The sequence below is a fragment of the Crinia signifera genome, chromosome 1 (assembly GCF_055691185.1).
Source record: "Crinia signifera chromosome 1, ASM5569118v1, whole genome shotgun sequence".
Classification (NCBI taxonomy): Eukaryota; Metazoa; Chordata; class Amphibia; order Anura; family Myobatrachidae; genus Crinia; species Crinia signifera.
Window position 1 is genome coordinate 357,223,552 of NC_139217.1, and position 14,581 is coordinate 357,238,132.

Here is a 14,581-nt window from a genome sequence, read left to right on the forward strand (position 1 = left end):
AACTGAATGCTGGACTTGGAATCCAACTTGCCGGGTATAGCTCCGGACTTTAGTCAAGCTTTCGATTTCTCTGGTGGGGGGAACCCCTTATTTGAATGGAAGATTACTGCCTCCCCGCGTTATTGCAGTCTTGTGCTAATTGTTGGAAATACAGGGGGACCCCTATGAATCCCCGATATTTCCATAACTGGGAACTGCTCACTGGCCCAATGCTTATTCAATGAGATAATGGGGATCACCACGCTATGCCCCCCATATTTCTTAAATTAGGACCAGTTCACAAAGCCCTACTGTATGTTGTTTTTCTTTTATTGGGTGGGCATCACAATCTTTTTGGAACGTCCTCATCTTTGAGGCGACCGCTACGCCAGTTATGTTAGCCGCTACGTAAAGATTTTTCGGACGAGCCCGCAAGGGTATAATAGTGCTGCCACACTTCAGGCTCAGTGGCACGCTCCGCTCGCCACAACTTTATTAATGGTAATACATGATGGTGTGGGTGGTGGTGCGCAAAGATTCCTGACCTGATACTGCTTTTTTTTCTTGCTGGTTTCTGCTGTTATACCGCCAAACATTTTTATGGACATATATTATTTAATCTCTTGGCCCATTTGCACATTTTGCTGTAAAGTACGTAAGTTCCATTGCATAAGCGCTGGCCGCAAAGCTAAGGAAGTACCGTTTTTTGTACTATACATAATCATTGATCTGTATATAACATTTTATGCCTCACTTACACTGGAAAAAAAGAAACTGTACACAAAAAGTCCTAATACAAGAAAAAATTGTGTATGCTGTCAAGAAGATGCTTGTGTAGAAATAAAGGTACTCTTTACTTAGCATGGCGCCCATCGCGGGCATTGAATGCACTAAAAAATCAGGTGCGACGCGATGCCCGCGATTTCCCATAGGGAACAATGTTAAATGCCTCAATTGACCCGATTTTTCGTGTTCAGTGCCTCAATTGACCCGATTTTTCCATAGGAATCAATGTTAAATGGCCCACAGAGGCCAAATAGGCACCCTGAAGTGTGAAATGGCCCCCACAATTGTTAACGCCACCCCACGATCAACGTGAACCCGAAGCGTGGCGAGCGCGGCGGTACGCGTCTTACGACCTTTTCATACCCCCTCTATCCACGTCAGCGTGGAGTTGACAATAGAATAGTGTGGCGAGCGCAGCGAGCGGACGCGGATACCTGTGAAGCCCGCGAAGGGAAGCGTTTACCTGTGAAGGTGTCCGCGTCCCCTCGCGGGGCTCGCTGCGCTCGCCACACTATTCTATTCTCAACTCCACGCCAACGTGGATAGTGGGGGTATGAAAAGGTCGTAGGACGCGTACCGCCGCCCCTCGCGGGCTCGCTGCGCTCACCACGCTTCGGGTTGACGTTGATCGTGGGGTGGCGTTAACAATTGTGGGGGCCATTTCCCACTTCAGGGTGGCTATTTGGCTTCTGTGGGCCATTTAACATTGTTTCCTATGGAAAAATCGGGTCAATTGAGGCATTGAACAGGAAAATCGGGTCAATTGAGACATTTACCATTGTTCCCTATGGGAAATCGCGGGTTTTGATTTTTAGTGCATGCGATGCCCCCAATTTTTTTACCTGCGATGCCCACGATCAAAATCGTGGGCGCCGTGCTAGGTAAAGAGTACCGAAATAAATTGTAGACCAAACGCTTAGGAAATGTGTTCATTGTACTGGCATGCAGAAGTAGCATGTCACTATTTTAGGGGTTACATTTTATTTATTTATTAACAGTTTCTTATATAGCGCAGCATATTCCGTTGCGCTTTACAATAGCAGACAGTGATACAACAAAACAGGGTATTTACAGACAGTCAAAGCACCAGTTACATTTTGTGTTCTTGGAAACTGGTGTCCTCTTCTTTTTATTTTTTATTTTATTGAAGCTTTAGCAAGTGACAGTCATTAAAAGAATACAATCATTTATCAAAATATTTATTTGGAATCAGAATATCCAAAATATTACAGAATAGCTTAACCTCCCTATGTTGAAAGTTCTGAGTTTAAATACATGGGAAATGTATAGAAAAATGTGGACTCAAATATTGTTTATGCATCAAGATTAACCATCAATTTTGAGTATTTATGACACGGGGTTTATATAGATTAAGTTGGATTTCTCCATCAGTCATGTGCAAAAAGCTACCTGTGTTGTTTGATTTAAGACATTTTGTTAAGTGAAAATTGTATTGGTTGCTATCTATCTAGTATTGGATGTTGGTGTAGGTCTAATTCGATGTCAACCTGTCTTTAAGGTATCCATGTATCGCTGCGTGATTATAGGTGTTTTGTTTGGCATAGTTTGATCATCCGGATTCTTGCCTTTTTATTATTCCATATGAAATTGCAAAATAGTTGTTTAATAGAGGTGATCCTTTCTCTTTAGCAAAATTGGAAGTACTTGGAGAGGATATAGAAGTTTAGGAAAAAATACCATGTTTAGTGAATATTCTCTGCCTTGGTAGGATAACCGAAGATGGCTCAATGCTTGTATACCAGTCGTACACTTAGTAATAATTTCCTTATTGTTATATTTCTATAATTGATGAACGTTCTTAGGGAGAGAGGTTCCCAAGTATTGCATACGACTTTTGGCCAAAAGAAGAGACAGATATAGAGCAGTATAAAGGAATTTTATCAAATTATTGAAATTTCAAATGCTCATGAGGGTAATACTTTAAAAAGTGTTGTTGCAATTATTTTTTAATTCTGCTTTTTTCTGCAGCGTGTGCTTCTCCTTGTTGCTACCGATGTTGACGCCCTGTGTGCGTGTAAAATACTTCAGGTAAGCGCATCTTAATAAACACTACTTTATTTCGCATCAGAGCTTGTGGTTGTTTAACTGTTTCACTACAAATGCTGGTGTTTTCTCTTTAGCTGTCTGATTACAGTGTTTATAGCACAGTGGTTATGTGTAGGCAATACAAGCGGTTGTAGCCATTAAAACCCTGAGGACTCACCACCACCACCCCATTCTCTGCAAAATCTGATAGTCTCAATAGAGCACCATTACACTTGTGTGGATGAGAGCAACCACACTGACTAGTGGCTTGTATGTATTTATAAGGATTTTGAAAATAACAAATATTGAGTTTCCTTTTGATAATGTGTGTGATAAATGATTAAATAAAAAATGGCTACAGAATATTGGGCACCTTTTTAGATATCAAGTACATTATGACAAATAAATGATATAACATCAAATTGCTGCATTTCTTCACCAGGCCTTATTTCAATGTGATCATATCCAATACACATTGGTCCCAGTAGCTAGCTGGCAGGAACTTGAAACTCTCTTCCTTGAACACAAAGAACAGGTATTATTGTTGTTACTATTATTATTGTTGTTACTATTGTTGTTGTTGTTATTATAATTTTTTATTATTATTACTTTTTCTTCTCTCCCTTTCTGTTTGCCCTCGTCTAGCATAAATATTTCACACTGCCATCAATATCCCAGGATATTGCAAGTGAACACACAGCAACCTGGGATACTCGGCCCAATTCAGAGCTGATCACCGGGCTGCTAATTTACGGAGCCCCGCGATTAGATATACGCCACCCCACAAGAGTGAAATCCCGCCCCCTGCGATATGCTTAGCAGGGCTTTTGAAGATATTGCAGGGCTGCGATAATTTTTCCAGTGTGTGTGTGTGTAGCCCAGGACTTTTTGGCTGATTGGGGCAGGAGCTGTTGTCACACGCCTTCCCCCTCAAACATCTGGGCACGCCTGTATTTTTACTGACACTCCCAGTGTCGAGGAGGATTGATTTTGAGTTCAATCCAGCGTGATGTGCAGTGTGAATGGGTAAGCCGGGTCGTTGCAAACTGACGGCAGTTGACAGCATAGGAAAAGTCAGCGCTTGGTAATGATCTCATGCTTTAGCATGGTATCCGTTAACCGTGATGACACCAACCCGGGTCGGACCGCCAGTCTGAACGGGTTTTCCTTGGATCGAACTCAGACTGGGCCTGTGAAAGGGGTATCACTTGCAATAATCACAGTCTAGTAAAATTGCTGTTTCATCTATCCAAATCTCTTAATTTCCTACCCTCGGGCTCCTGTCAATCTTACTGATTTATAAAGCTTTGACAGTATAGCTTGAAAGTGGACAAATCTGGTATCAGTGGGGTTTGTGGAGCTATTTCTGTAACTAACTGATCACTGCATCAAGGATAAGTAAAATAGCCACCCATATTTCCTCCTAGCCAAGCAGGGAAATTACAAAACTGTCTAGCATATATACTCTTCTGTCATAGGTACTGATAAGCACATAACCAATTATTTTTTTAAAGGAATGAGCTATGAATTAATGCTATAGAGTAAAACACTTTGTACATGCATTTATCATATTGAAGCTGTGTAATGCAAAGTATTTCCGTAATATATATATTTTTTTTTCTTCTAGTTTCGTTATTTTGTTCTTCTAAATTGTGGAGCAAATATTGACCTCCTGGAGACCTTGCAGCCACAGGAAGAGACGGTCTTCTTCATATGTGACAGCCACAGACCAATAGATGTAGTAAATGTGTACAATGACAGCCAGGTATTTCAGGAGCACTGGGACTGACTAGGAAAAGAGAATATTCTGTGGTGAAAGCAAGCAAACCAATAATAAACTACCTTCCTTGTATTTCAAAGATAAAGTTGCTCATCAAGCAGGATGATGACCTGGATATCCCATCTTATGATGACATTTTCCGTGATGATGATGAAGAGGATGCAGATGACTCTGGGAATGATAGCGATGGCTCTGAGCCATCAGGAAAGCGGCGGCGTTTTGATGAGGTAGAATCTGTTCACAATAAATAAGCAAAGTGTGAATACATAGTTATCTAATGGGTGCAAACCGGAATCATTTTATTTATTTACAGTTTCTTATATAGCGCAGCAGATTCCGTTGCGCTTTACAATAGTAGACAGTGATAAAACAAACTGGGTAACAACAGACAGACTTGGAGGTAAGAGGGCCCTGCTGCAAACTTACAATCTATAGGGATATAGAAGGGAAACACAAGGGCAGGCACCAGTAATAGCATAGCAGTCCCACCAAGTTACAAGTCCAGAAGGGAAGCTATATAATACATAAGTGCCTCAGTGGGTTATGCGTGTAGAACTTAAATATGATAGGCTTGTTTGAAGAGGTGAGTTTTCAGGGAACGCTTGAAGGTTTGGAGGCTAGTGGAGAGTCTTATTGTGCGTGGAAGGGCATTCCATAGGATGGGAGCAGCCCGCTGATGGTCCTGTAATAGTGAATGAGAGCTAGTGATCCGTGCAGAAGAGAGATGCAGAGCAGAGTGGTTGAGATGGGAGATATTTTGTGATAAGTAGAGAGATATATGCTGGTGCAGTATGGTTAATAGCTTTATATGGGAGTTGAAGTGTTTTATATTGAATATGGTAAAATACAGTTAACCAATGGAGGGACTGGGGGGCGTGGCCTAGCGGTAGATGGTGTAGGACGTGTGCCTGCTGAGCTCCTGACCTAATCATCCTGCAAACACTGTCTGTCGCCGGGGAGAACCTCTAACCTCCTAGGGACGGATGACCTACATGCCCCTGAGCAATTTGGCACTGAAGTGGGGTGCCTGCGCTGAACAGAGCGGCCTGTGTCTGGCTCGGAAGGAACAGCTCCCTGCTGAACGCGCTACTCGGCGCCATCTTGGGACTGAGAGGGGAGACGACGGCTGCTGCGGCTGCAGAGACTCACCACGCAGGGCTATACGGACGGCGTCCTTCGTGCTCTGCGGTGCCTGAGGTACCCCCCGCCCGCTCCGGACATAACATCTCTGTCCGGCGGGGGTCTGTGGAGGAAGACTCGCTGCTGCAGGCGCGCAGACGCCCGCCACGTGAGAGAGACGGCGGTGGCGGAGGGCGCTTCCCCCTCCGGCTCTCACCTGAGACTGTGGAGGTGCGGGAAGAGGGGAAGAGGTAGAACGACTGCTGCAGACTACAGTTTTGGACGGGTGGCCTCCCCTGCCTGGCCGCCGGCTCCCGGAGAACATCCAAACCCTGCGTAACAGTGAGTACCCCAGACACCATCTTGAAGAGGGAAAACTGAGAGGCCCAGACGCCCTGCGCATCCTACTGAGACTCTGAGGCTAATAAGGGGACCCCTACTCCCCTATTACTGGGCCATAACAAGGGACATAGTTGCTGGGGAAGCCTTTCCTGAGTATTTACCCCTCTGATTGGCAGCTTACACATGAAGGGAAAAGAACTGCTGCTACACAGTGTGCACCTTCCGCCATTTTGTGAGCAAGTAAGCTATAAAACGCCTTGTGATACTGAGGCTGCCTGCTGGTGAAGGACATCTATTTGACTCCTTATATACATATCTTTGAAACCTGCTGAACTGTGTTTAAGGAAGGGGGACCTGGCCTGCCCCTGGGAGCAGTTTGCTTTCTTTACTGGAGCATCTACCTTATTGTTAGCACTCCTTACTACAGGGGTTGGTGACTGAATACACTGAGTGACACGTGTCATACCCCTCAGACCCTCTATAGGGAATTCATACTTGTGCCTCTCCTGGGTGTGCCCCCTGTCCACGGGCTGCCGTGGTTAGCTCGGACACCTGCTGCAGAGGACCGGTTAGTGCCCTCCTGCCTGCTGGAAGATACCAGCCTGCTCTATGTCCCGCAGAAATACACCAGCTGCTGCGGCTAAACTGGCAAAATTTGCTAGACAAGACCCCACACCGCCCCCAGCTGAGGTCCATTCCCCCGAATCCAACATGGCGGAGCCACCAGAGGTCACGCTGGCACAGCTTCTACAGGCCATTACTGATTCAGAGAAGAGGCTGGCTGGTAAGGTTGCAGAAGTTAAAATTGATATATCCTTTATAAGACAAGATATGCAGAAGCTGAGAGACAGGGTTGAAGAGACTGAGACCAGAATCTCTATGTTGGAGGATACCACTGCGCCTATCCCCAACCGCCTCTCCACGTTAGAATCCCAAATGTCAACCTGCCAGCAGAAGCTGACGGATATGGAAGGGAGGCTGAGGAGGAATAATGTACGATTTGTGGGCCTCCCTGAGAAGGCGGAGGGTACGAATCCTGAATCCTTCCTCGAATCTTGGTTGACAACCCTGTTTGGAAAGGATGCCTTCACCCCACAGTTTGCAGTGGAGAGGGCGCACAGAGTGCCCACACGTCCGCTGCCCCCTGGTGCTCAGCCTCGCACATTCATCGCAAAATTTCTGCATTACAAAGACCGTGATGCGGTTCTCCGACTGGCAAGAGTGAAGGGTCCCCTTGAATACGAGGGACAGCGAGTGGCGGCCTTTCAGGACTTTTCTGTGGAAGTACAGAAGTCCAGGTCACAATTCACTGGAGTGAAACAACGTCTACGCACCCTCCAACTGAAATATTCAATGATTTACCCGGCACGGCTGAGGGTAGTTGCTGGCACCCGTACCCATTTCTTTGACACACCCCAGGCTGCTTCAACATGGATGGACACACAGCCAGCCCCACGGGAGCTGCCTCCCTGAACTCTCCCTCCCTTTGATGTGTTTACTGAAGTTTGACCAATATGCTTACAACCTTCTCTTCTCTTTTTCACAGGCGCCTCACATTGATAATGTCTGAAATGTAAGGTCATGTTGTCTAGTAATGTTAGCTAGAAATAATTACAAAGAGGTATTCTCTCCTACCTGACTAAAAGATTATACTTCATGGTCAGGAGTAACATGTTCCTTAGGTCATAAATAGTAGCTGCCCCCCTAAGGGTCTAGTTTTTTCTTCTCTTTCTTGATTTAAGTTAGTTGAAACGTCTCCTTAGAGGAGTCGATTCGGGGTTTGATGTTAGGGGAACAAAGTATACCTATGTTTGGGTGGGTATGCCGGGTGGGTTGGAATTTTTTTTGCATATGTTAGTTTTTTTATTTTTCTTGAGGTGTGTACATTGTTCCTATATATCTACTCCTGGTTACTGAATGGAATGGGAAGGTGTGATGCGGTGCTCTTACTGAGTATCGTCTCCTTCTGCCTGATATTTACCCCGCTGCTGTACAATGGTAAAAGTTTTGGGATGGAATGTCAGGGGTCTTAACGACCGGGTTAAGCGTACATTGGTGATGAATCAGCTTAGAGCTCGCTCCCCAGGAATTGCATGCCTCTTTGAGACATATCTTGTGGGCAGTCGAGTGCTGGCACTTAAAAAACCTTGGGTGGGGTGGGCTTTCCACTCAGTTTTTCACCCCAATTCTAGAGGGGTTTCGATTTTGATAAATAAAAGCATGGGTTTCAGTTGTCAAAAAGTACAGGTCGATCCTAGGGGATGTTATGTATTCCTGGCAGGCACTCTGCACGACTCCCCCCTTGTATTGTTGGCCATTTATAACCCCCCTCCATACCAGCCCACCATAATTAACAAGGCATGTACCTTTATGCAGGACTTCCCCACATACCCTGTCATTTGTGTTGGAGATTTTAATGCTGTAATGGACGAGTCACTGGATAGGTGGAGACCTCTACCTGGTGGGGGGAGGGGCGGGACTACGTCCTTTGCGCGGCTTGTCGGAGAGGTGGGCCTAGTAGATGTATGGAGACTAAGATATCCAACGGCTAGCTGCTTTTCATGCTTCTCGGGTACACATGGGTTTTTTTCGCGGATTGATATGGCCCTGATATCCAGGCGGCTGGTCCCATCTGTGAATGCCATTGAATACTTGCCCCGAGGTGTCTCTGATCACTCCCCGGTATGTCTTGAGGTGGAGCTGGAGGGCACCAGGGGCGCAAAGTTCTGGCGCTTCAATCCCTTCTGGTTGACGCAGATGGGGGCGGCCTCTGAACTATTGGCATTATGGGAGGAATTTTTTGAAAATAATCCTATAGAGGGGGACACCCCACTGGTCTGGGATGCATTTAAGGCGGTATTGCGGGGCTCACTAATTTCCCGGGTTGCGCAGATTAAGGTTTTTAACAGAAAGGAGGAGACCGAGCTGGAGAGGCAGAGTACAAAGCTTGAGCAGAAATATCTGACGTCAGGGCTTACAGCTGACCGTGTGGAGTGGCTTGTTGTCCACAAACAATGGTGCGAACTGCTGCTGGATAAATCCAAGCGGCGTCTCTTGTTCCAGTCACATGACTTTTACACACAAGGTGACAGATCAGGCAAATTCCTGGCTTACTTAGCTAGAGAAAATCATCCTCCTACAGTTGTACATAGTGTGCGACAGGATGACGGTACGATGTGCACGGGGACCCTCCCAGTAGCAACCGCATTTTGTAAACATTTTGAAAGAGTGTATGAATCCCGGGCAACCTACACCCCAACAGAACTTGCTGACTATCTAGATAAGATAACGACTCCCAGTCTAAACGCTGACTCCAGGGAATTCTTAGATGGCCCCCTCACGTTGGAGGAGATTGAGGCGGCAATTAAGGCCTTCCCCAACTCTAAGACCCCCGGGGTGGATGGGCTACCTATTGAACTATACAAAACCCACATAACATTCTTCGCTCCCAGATTGTTGACCCTCTATAATCATCTGCTGAGACAAGGATCTCTCCCTGCGTCTATGGCGGAGGCGTTGATAGCCCTTATCCCAAAACCTGGTAAAGACCCGTTGTCACCTGACTCATACCGGCCCATCTCGCTACTGTCCACTGATGTCAAAATACTGGCTAAATTACTGGCAATACGTCTAAATGCGGTCGTGCTTCAGGTGGTACATGCCGATCAGACCGGCTTTATGCCTGGCAGATCGACAACCCTCAACCTACGCCGCCTTTTTACCTATTTGCAGTGGGCCCAGGAGGGAATGGATGACGCGGTAGTAGTCTCCTTGGACGCAGCCCGCGCCTTTGATTCGGTAGAATGGGAATATTTGTGGGAAGTCTTGAGCAGGTTTGGAATAGGCCCAAATTTCCTATCGTGGGTTAAGCTACTGTATTCCGGGCCGACTGCCCGAGTGATGGTCAATGGCTTCACCACATCCTCCTTTAACCTGGGCAGGGGTACCAGACAGGGGTGCCCCCTGTCACCCCTGCTCTTTGCACTGGCAGTGGAGCCACTGGCCTGCTATATTAGGACATCCCCCCTAATTAAAGGATTTCAAATAGAAAATACAGAGGAGAAAATTGGACTATATGCAGATGATATGATCTTGTACCTGTCTGATATGACCTCCTCCCTTCCGGCATTACTTACCCTCATGACAGAATATGCCAGATTTTCAGGGATAGGTATAAACTGGGATAAGTCAGTGGTATTCCCTCTTCTCCCTACTACACAACGGCCCCTGTCCTATAGATGCCCCCTACGCTGGTGCACGCAATTTAAATACTTGGGTATCCAGGTCTCCCATTCCCCTGCTGAATTTGTATCCCTGAACCTGACCCCGCAGATTGACCATTTACGACAGAGAGCCCGCACCTGGCAGACACTTCCACTGTCAGTGACGGGTAGGGTGAATCTCGTTAAGATGACAGTCCAGCCCAAATTTTTGTATATTCTTCAGAACTCGCCTGTTTATATACCTGTCTCCTACTTTCAGCTTATAACCAGACACATGGTCTCCTTTATATGGGGGGGCAAACGTTCTCGGGTGGCGGCTAAGACTTTATGTCGATCTAGATATGACGGAGGCCTGGCACTCCCAGACCTCAAGTTATATTACTTGGCAGCGCAACTAGCCCAGTTAGCTGAATGGGTCACACCAATACATCATGGGAACCTGCCCACTGCCTTGCTACGCAGGGCGAATCTGTCATTCACACCCCTGCAATTCCTCCTGGCCAAAACCACGCTGGGAACACTTCCCCCTATACTACAACAGGCCCACAGGGTATGGGCGACGGTGGGGACCATACGGGGGGATCCGGTTGTGGACTCCTCCACCCCTATATGGAGAAACAGAGAGTTCCCCGAACTCTGTAAATTAAGATCGGGCTCAGACTGGACCTCCTATGGGGTCTCTGAATTGGCTCACCTTTTTCAGGATGGAACACTATACTCTTTTGAGCAAATGGTAGCTAAATATGCGATACCAAGACAGTACTTCTATAAGTACCTGCAGCTTAGGCATGCAGTGGGTGCACAGTGGAGAGGGAATGTGCCTGCACTTGCTGTATCCCCAGTTCGTACACTGGTTAGTAGGTTGCCAGACCGAGGAAAAATCTCTGCTCTGTACTCTCCTCTCCTTACCTTCTCCGGGGTGGACCAGCTGGAAGGCCTGCGGGCTAAATGGGTGGTGGATATAGGACCTATTGAGGATGAAGAATGGTCTCATATGTTGGGCTCACCCAGAGAGGCCACGGCGTTTGCACGGTTTCAGCAGATTCAACTATATATCCTGCATCGAGTCTACTGGACTCCACATAGACTAAAGAGGATGGGGGGCACTGGGTCCGATACATGTCCCAAGTGTGGGAGCCCAGATGCGGAATTCTGGCACTTACTGTGGCAATGTCCACAGGTACACTCCTTTTGGGAGGCTGTCTTGTCTAGTGCTCGGGATACAGGTGTGCAGGTCCCGCTTACTGACCCCCGCATTTGTGTCTTTGGACTGGAATTGGAGGAACTGCTTCCTAAGTATCATAGAATCTATGTAAATACCCTGTTTACCTTGGCCCGTGTGTGTATAGCCAGGACTTGGATGGGTTCTTCCTCCCCGTCACACGCTATGTGGGTGGCTCTAGTCAACACTACCATATCCCATGAAAGATTTATGTACACCAAGAGGAATTGCTTGAAGAAATATGATAAGATCTGGAACCTGTGGCAATCATCAGCTCTGTATCTGCGGGACCCATGTCAATGATTCCCTGTGCCCCCCCCCTCCCCCCCTCCTCTTCCTCCCGCCCCCCCCCCCCCCCACCTGTCATTATAGAACCGATAAATTTCTGCTTATGTTTAGGGCTCGGTTGAGCCCCCCTTAGAGAATGTAGCTCCACATTCACCTGGGTACCTTTGTACGCAACACCGGTCACGATCTATATCCAGTACTACTGTGAAAATGACTATACCTAATCACTGTAATTGATATATGCCAACCTGTTCCCAACCTGGAATAATGTACCACACAAGTAATGTTTAAACTGTATGTCTTTATTATTTTCCTTTTTTTTTTTTTTTGTTAGTTAAATTAGATATGTTATTACATGTAATCTGAAAAAAACAATAAAAAAACACTTGATTCAAAAACCAATGGAGGGACTGGCAACACGGATCAACAGACGATGAGCATCTTGCAGGGAAGATCAGCCTAGCAGCAGCATTTAAAATGGATTGCAGTGGCGAGTCTGTTCTTGGGAAGACCAGTTAGGAGACTATTGCAATAATCAATGCGGGATATAATGAGTGCATGGATAAGAGATTTAGCAGTGTCTTGTGTGAGATATGGTCGTATTTTGGATATGTTTGTTAGATGCATGTAACATGATTTGGAGACAGATTGAATGTGGGGAAGAAAGGATAGTTTAGAGTCAAGGATGAACCCTAGGCAACAAGCTTGTGGGGTAGGGTAGATTGTCAACCGTTATGGAGATATCAGCATGGTAACTGTTCTTGGTATGTGGGAATATAAGTAATTCCGTTTTGGAAATATTGAGTTTGAGTTGGCAAGAAGACATCCAAGAAGAGATGGCAGAGAGACATTCAGAGACTCGGCCCAAAACCACTGGTGACAACTCTGAGGTTGATAGATTTGAGTATAATCCACATATAAGTGATCCTGAAATTCGAAAGACCTGATTAGTTTGCCAAGAGAGGAGGTATAGATTGAGAAAAGCAGAGGATCTAAGACTGAGCCTGGCGGAACTCTGACTGAGGTAGTAAAGAGGAAGTGGAGTCAGAGAAGCGTACACTGAAAGAGCGATCAGATAGGTAAGATGTGAACTAGGAAATGGCTGTATCATTAAGACCTAGGGAGTGTAGTGTTTGTAAGAGAAGAGTGTGATCCACAGTGTCAAACACAGCAGAAAGATCTAGAAGAGTAAATAGTGAGTAATGGCCTTTAGACTTAGCAGTTACCAGATCATTCACCACTTTAGTCAGTGCTGTCTCTGTGGAGTGTTGGGAACGAAAGCCTGACTGAAGTGGGTCTAATAGGGCGTGAGAGTTAAGAATCTAATAGTTACAATGAAGTTATTGAATGGTTACAAATCAATGAAACTTGAGAGGTTAATCAGCAAAGGTCCCTTAATCCCAAGAACACGGCGAGCCTTCTCATTATTTGTGAAGCCTTTCAACTGGTCCAGGGTATTGCTGGCCGTAACCATTACTGGGGATCACTTATGATATGGGGAAGCTTGTTATCATATGTTATAAGTACAGCTGCAGTACCATTCTCTATATTTCTCTCTCTGACACACACACACACAGCAAAATCAAGATTGAAAACATCAAAAAAATGTATGCAAAATCTAATCAAAAGGTGCATACACATTGAGCGATTTTCAACCATCTAAGCAAATTTCCCGGGGTGGATGGCTTCCATTGCAGGACACTATGGAAAGCCGTCCACCCTGTTGCTCAGCTGCTAGTAATACCAGCAGATGAGCAGCGGTGTCCGGTGATGGAGCGAGCAACAGCGTTCAATGCAGGGCCGTACACACTGGGCAGCTTTTGAGCTGAAAGTAGTTTAATCGGCAAAATTGAGCTGCTTTCATCTCAAAATCGTCTAGTGTGTATGAGCCTTAATTCAAATCAACTAGGTTTGACCACCATTTGCGTCCAAAACCACATTCATTCTTCTACTTGCACACAGTTTTTGAAGGAAAGTTGTTCCAAACATCTTGGAAAATTAATCACATAAATTGAAGGGATAAAGGCTTTCTCAAATCCTTCTGCCTCTTCCTGTAATCCCAAACAGGCTCGATGATTAGATCAGGGCTCTGTGTGCGGCCGTGTAACTTCCAGAACAACTTTACACTGGAACTTTTTAATAAATCATTTTACTTTTTATTTTGTTCTGGAAGCTTGGGGTCAGACCACCATTGTAATGAACGGGCATATGCACAGAGGCGCCTTGGCCTGACAAGCAGTGAATTAATAAACATTTTTCTATTGATGTGACGATCGGCAAATATAATAGTTTTCTACCATTTCCATTAAGGGGGCTGTGGAAAGGAGGATCGACAGACGACGCCAGAGAAGAGAGTGGGAGACACGCAGGTAACTGAACTAAATGTTTTACTGACTCACAATTAAATAACTAGTAATAGGACTATAGATAAGTATCTTTTTTAGTATCCGTTGCCGGAGTCCCACCAGAAATCTGAAAAGTCATGTGAGGAGTGTATGTTGAATGGTTTATTTTGTATAATACATGAGGCTTTCCCCCTACAGGAGAGAAATTATATTTGACTATGAGCAGTATGAATACCACGGGACATCTGTGAGTATTGCTTGTGTTTTAACACTTAAATATAAATATAAAATGATTAGTTTATACTCTGATTTTCAACATTGTCCACATGTTATGAAGGTGCTTGGAGATTTTCCATATCACATAGCCTACTATCCACGTCTGCGTGGAGTTGATTTTATATAGTGTGGAGAGCGCACCGAGCCCGAAGCATGGCAAGCGGATGCGGATTAC

The 14,581-nt window shown here is 45.6% G+C and overlaps 1 protein-coding gene across 2 annotated transcripts in view; it reads left to right on the forward strand.

The window, feature by feature from the left end:
- Positions 1-14,581, forward strand: part of CDC45 (cell division cycle 45) — a 59,003-nt gene that overhangs the window by 1,646 nt on the left and 42,776 nt on the right. For both annotated transcript variants that reach the window (XM_083149301.1, XM_083149293.1), the window contains exons 2-7: positions 2,755-2,814; positions 3,254-3,346; positions 4,439-4,576; positions 4,672-4,818; positions 14,096-14,154; positions 14,329-14,377. In XM_083149301.1, coding sequence (XP_083005427.1) covers positions 2,755-2,814; positions 3,254-3,346; positions 4,439-4,576; positions 4,672-4,818; positions 14,096-14,154; positions 14,329-14,377 — 546 coding nt within the window. The remainder of the gene's footprint in view (positions 1-2,754; positions 2,815-3,253; positions 3,347-4,438; positions 4,577-4,671; positions 4,819-14,095; positions 14,155-14,328; positions 14,378-14,581) is intronic.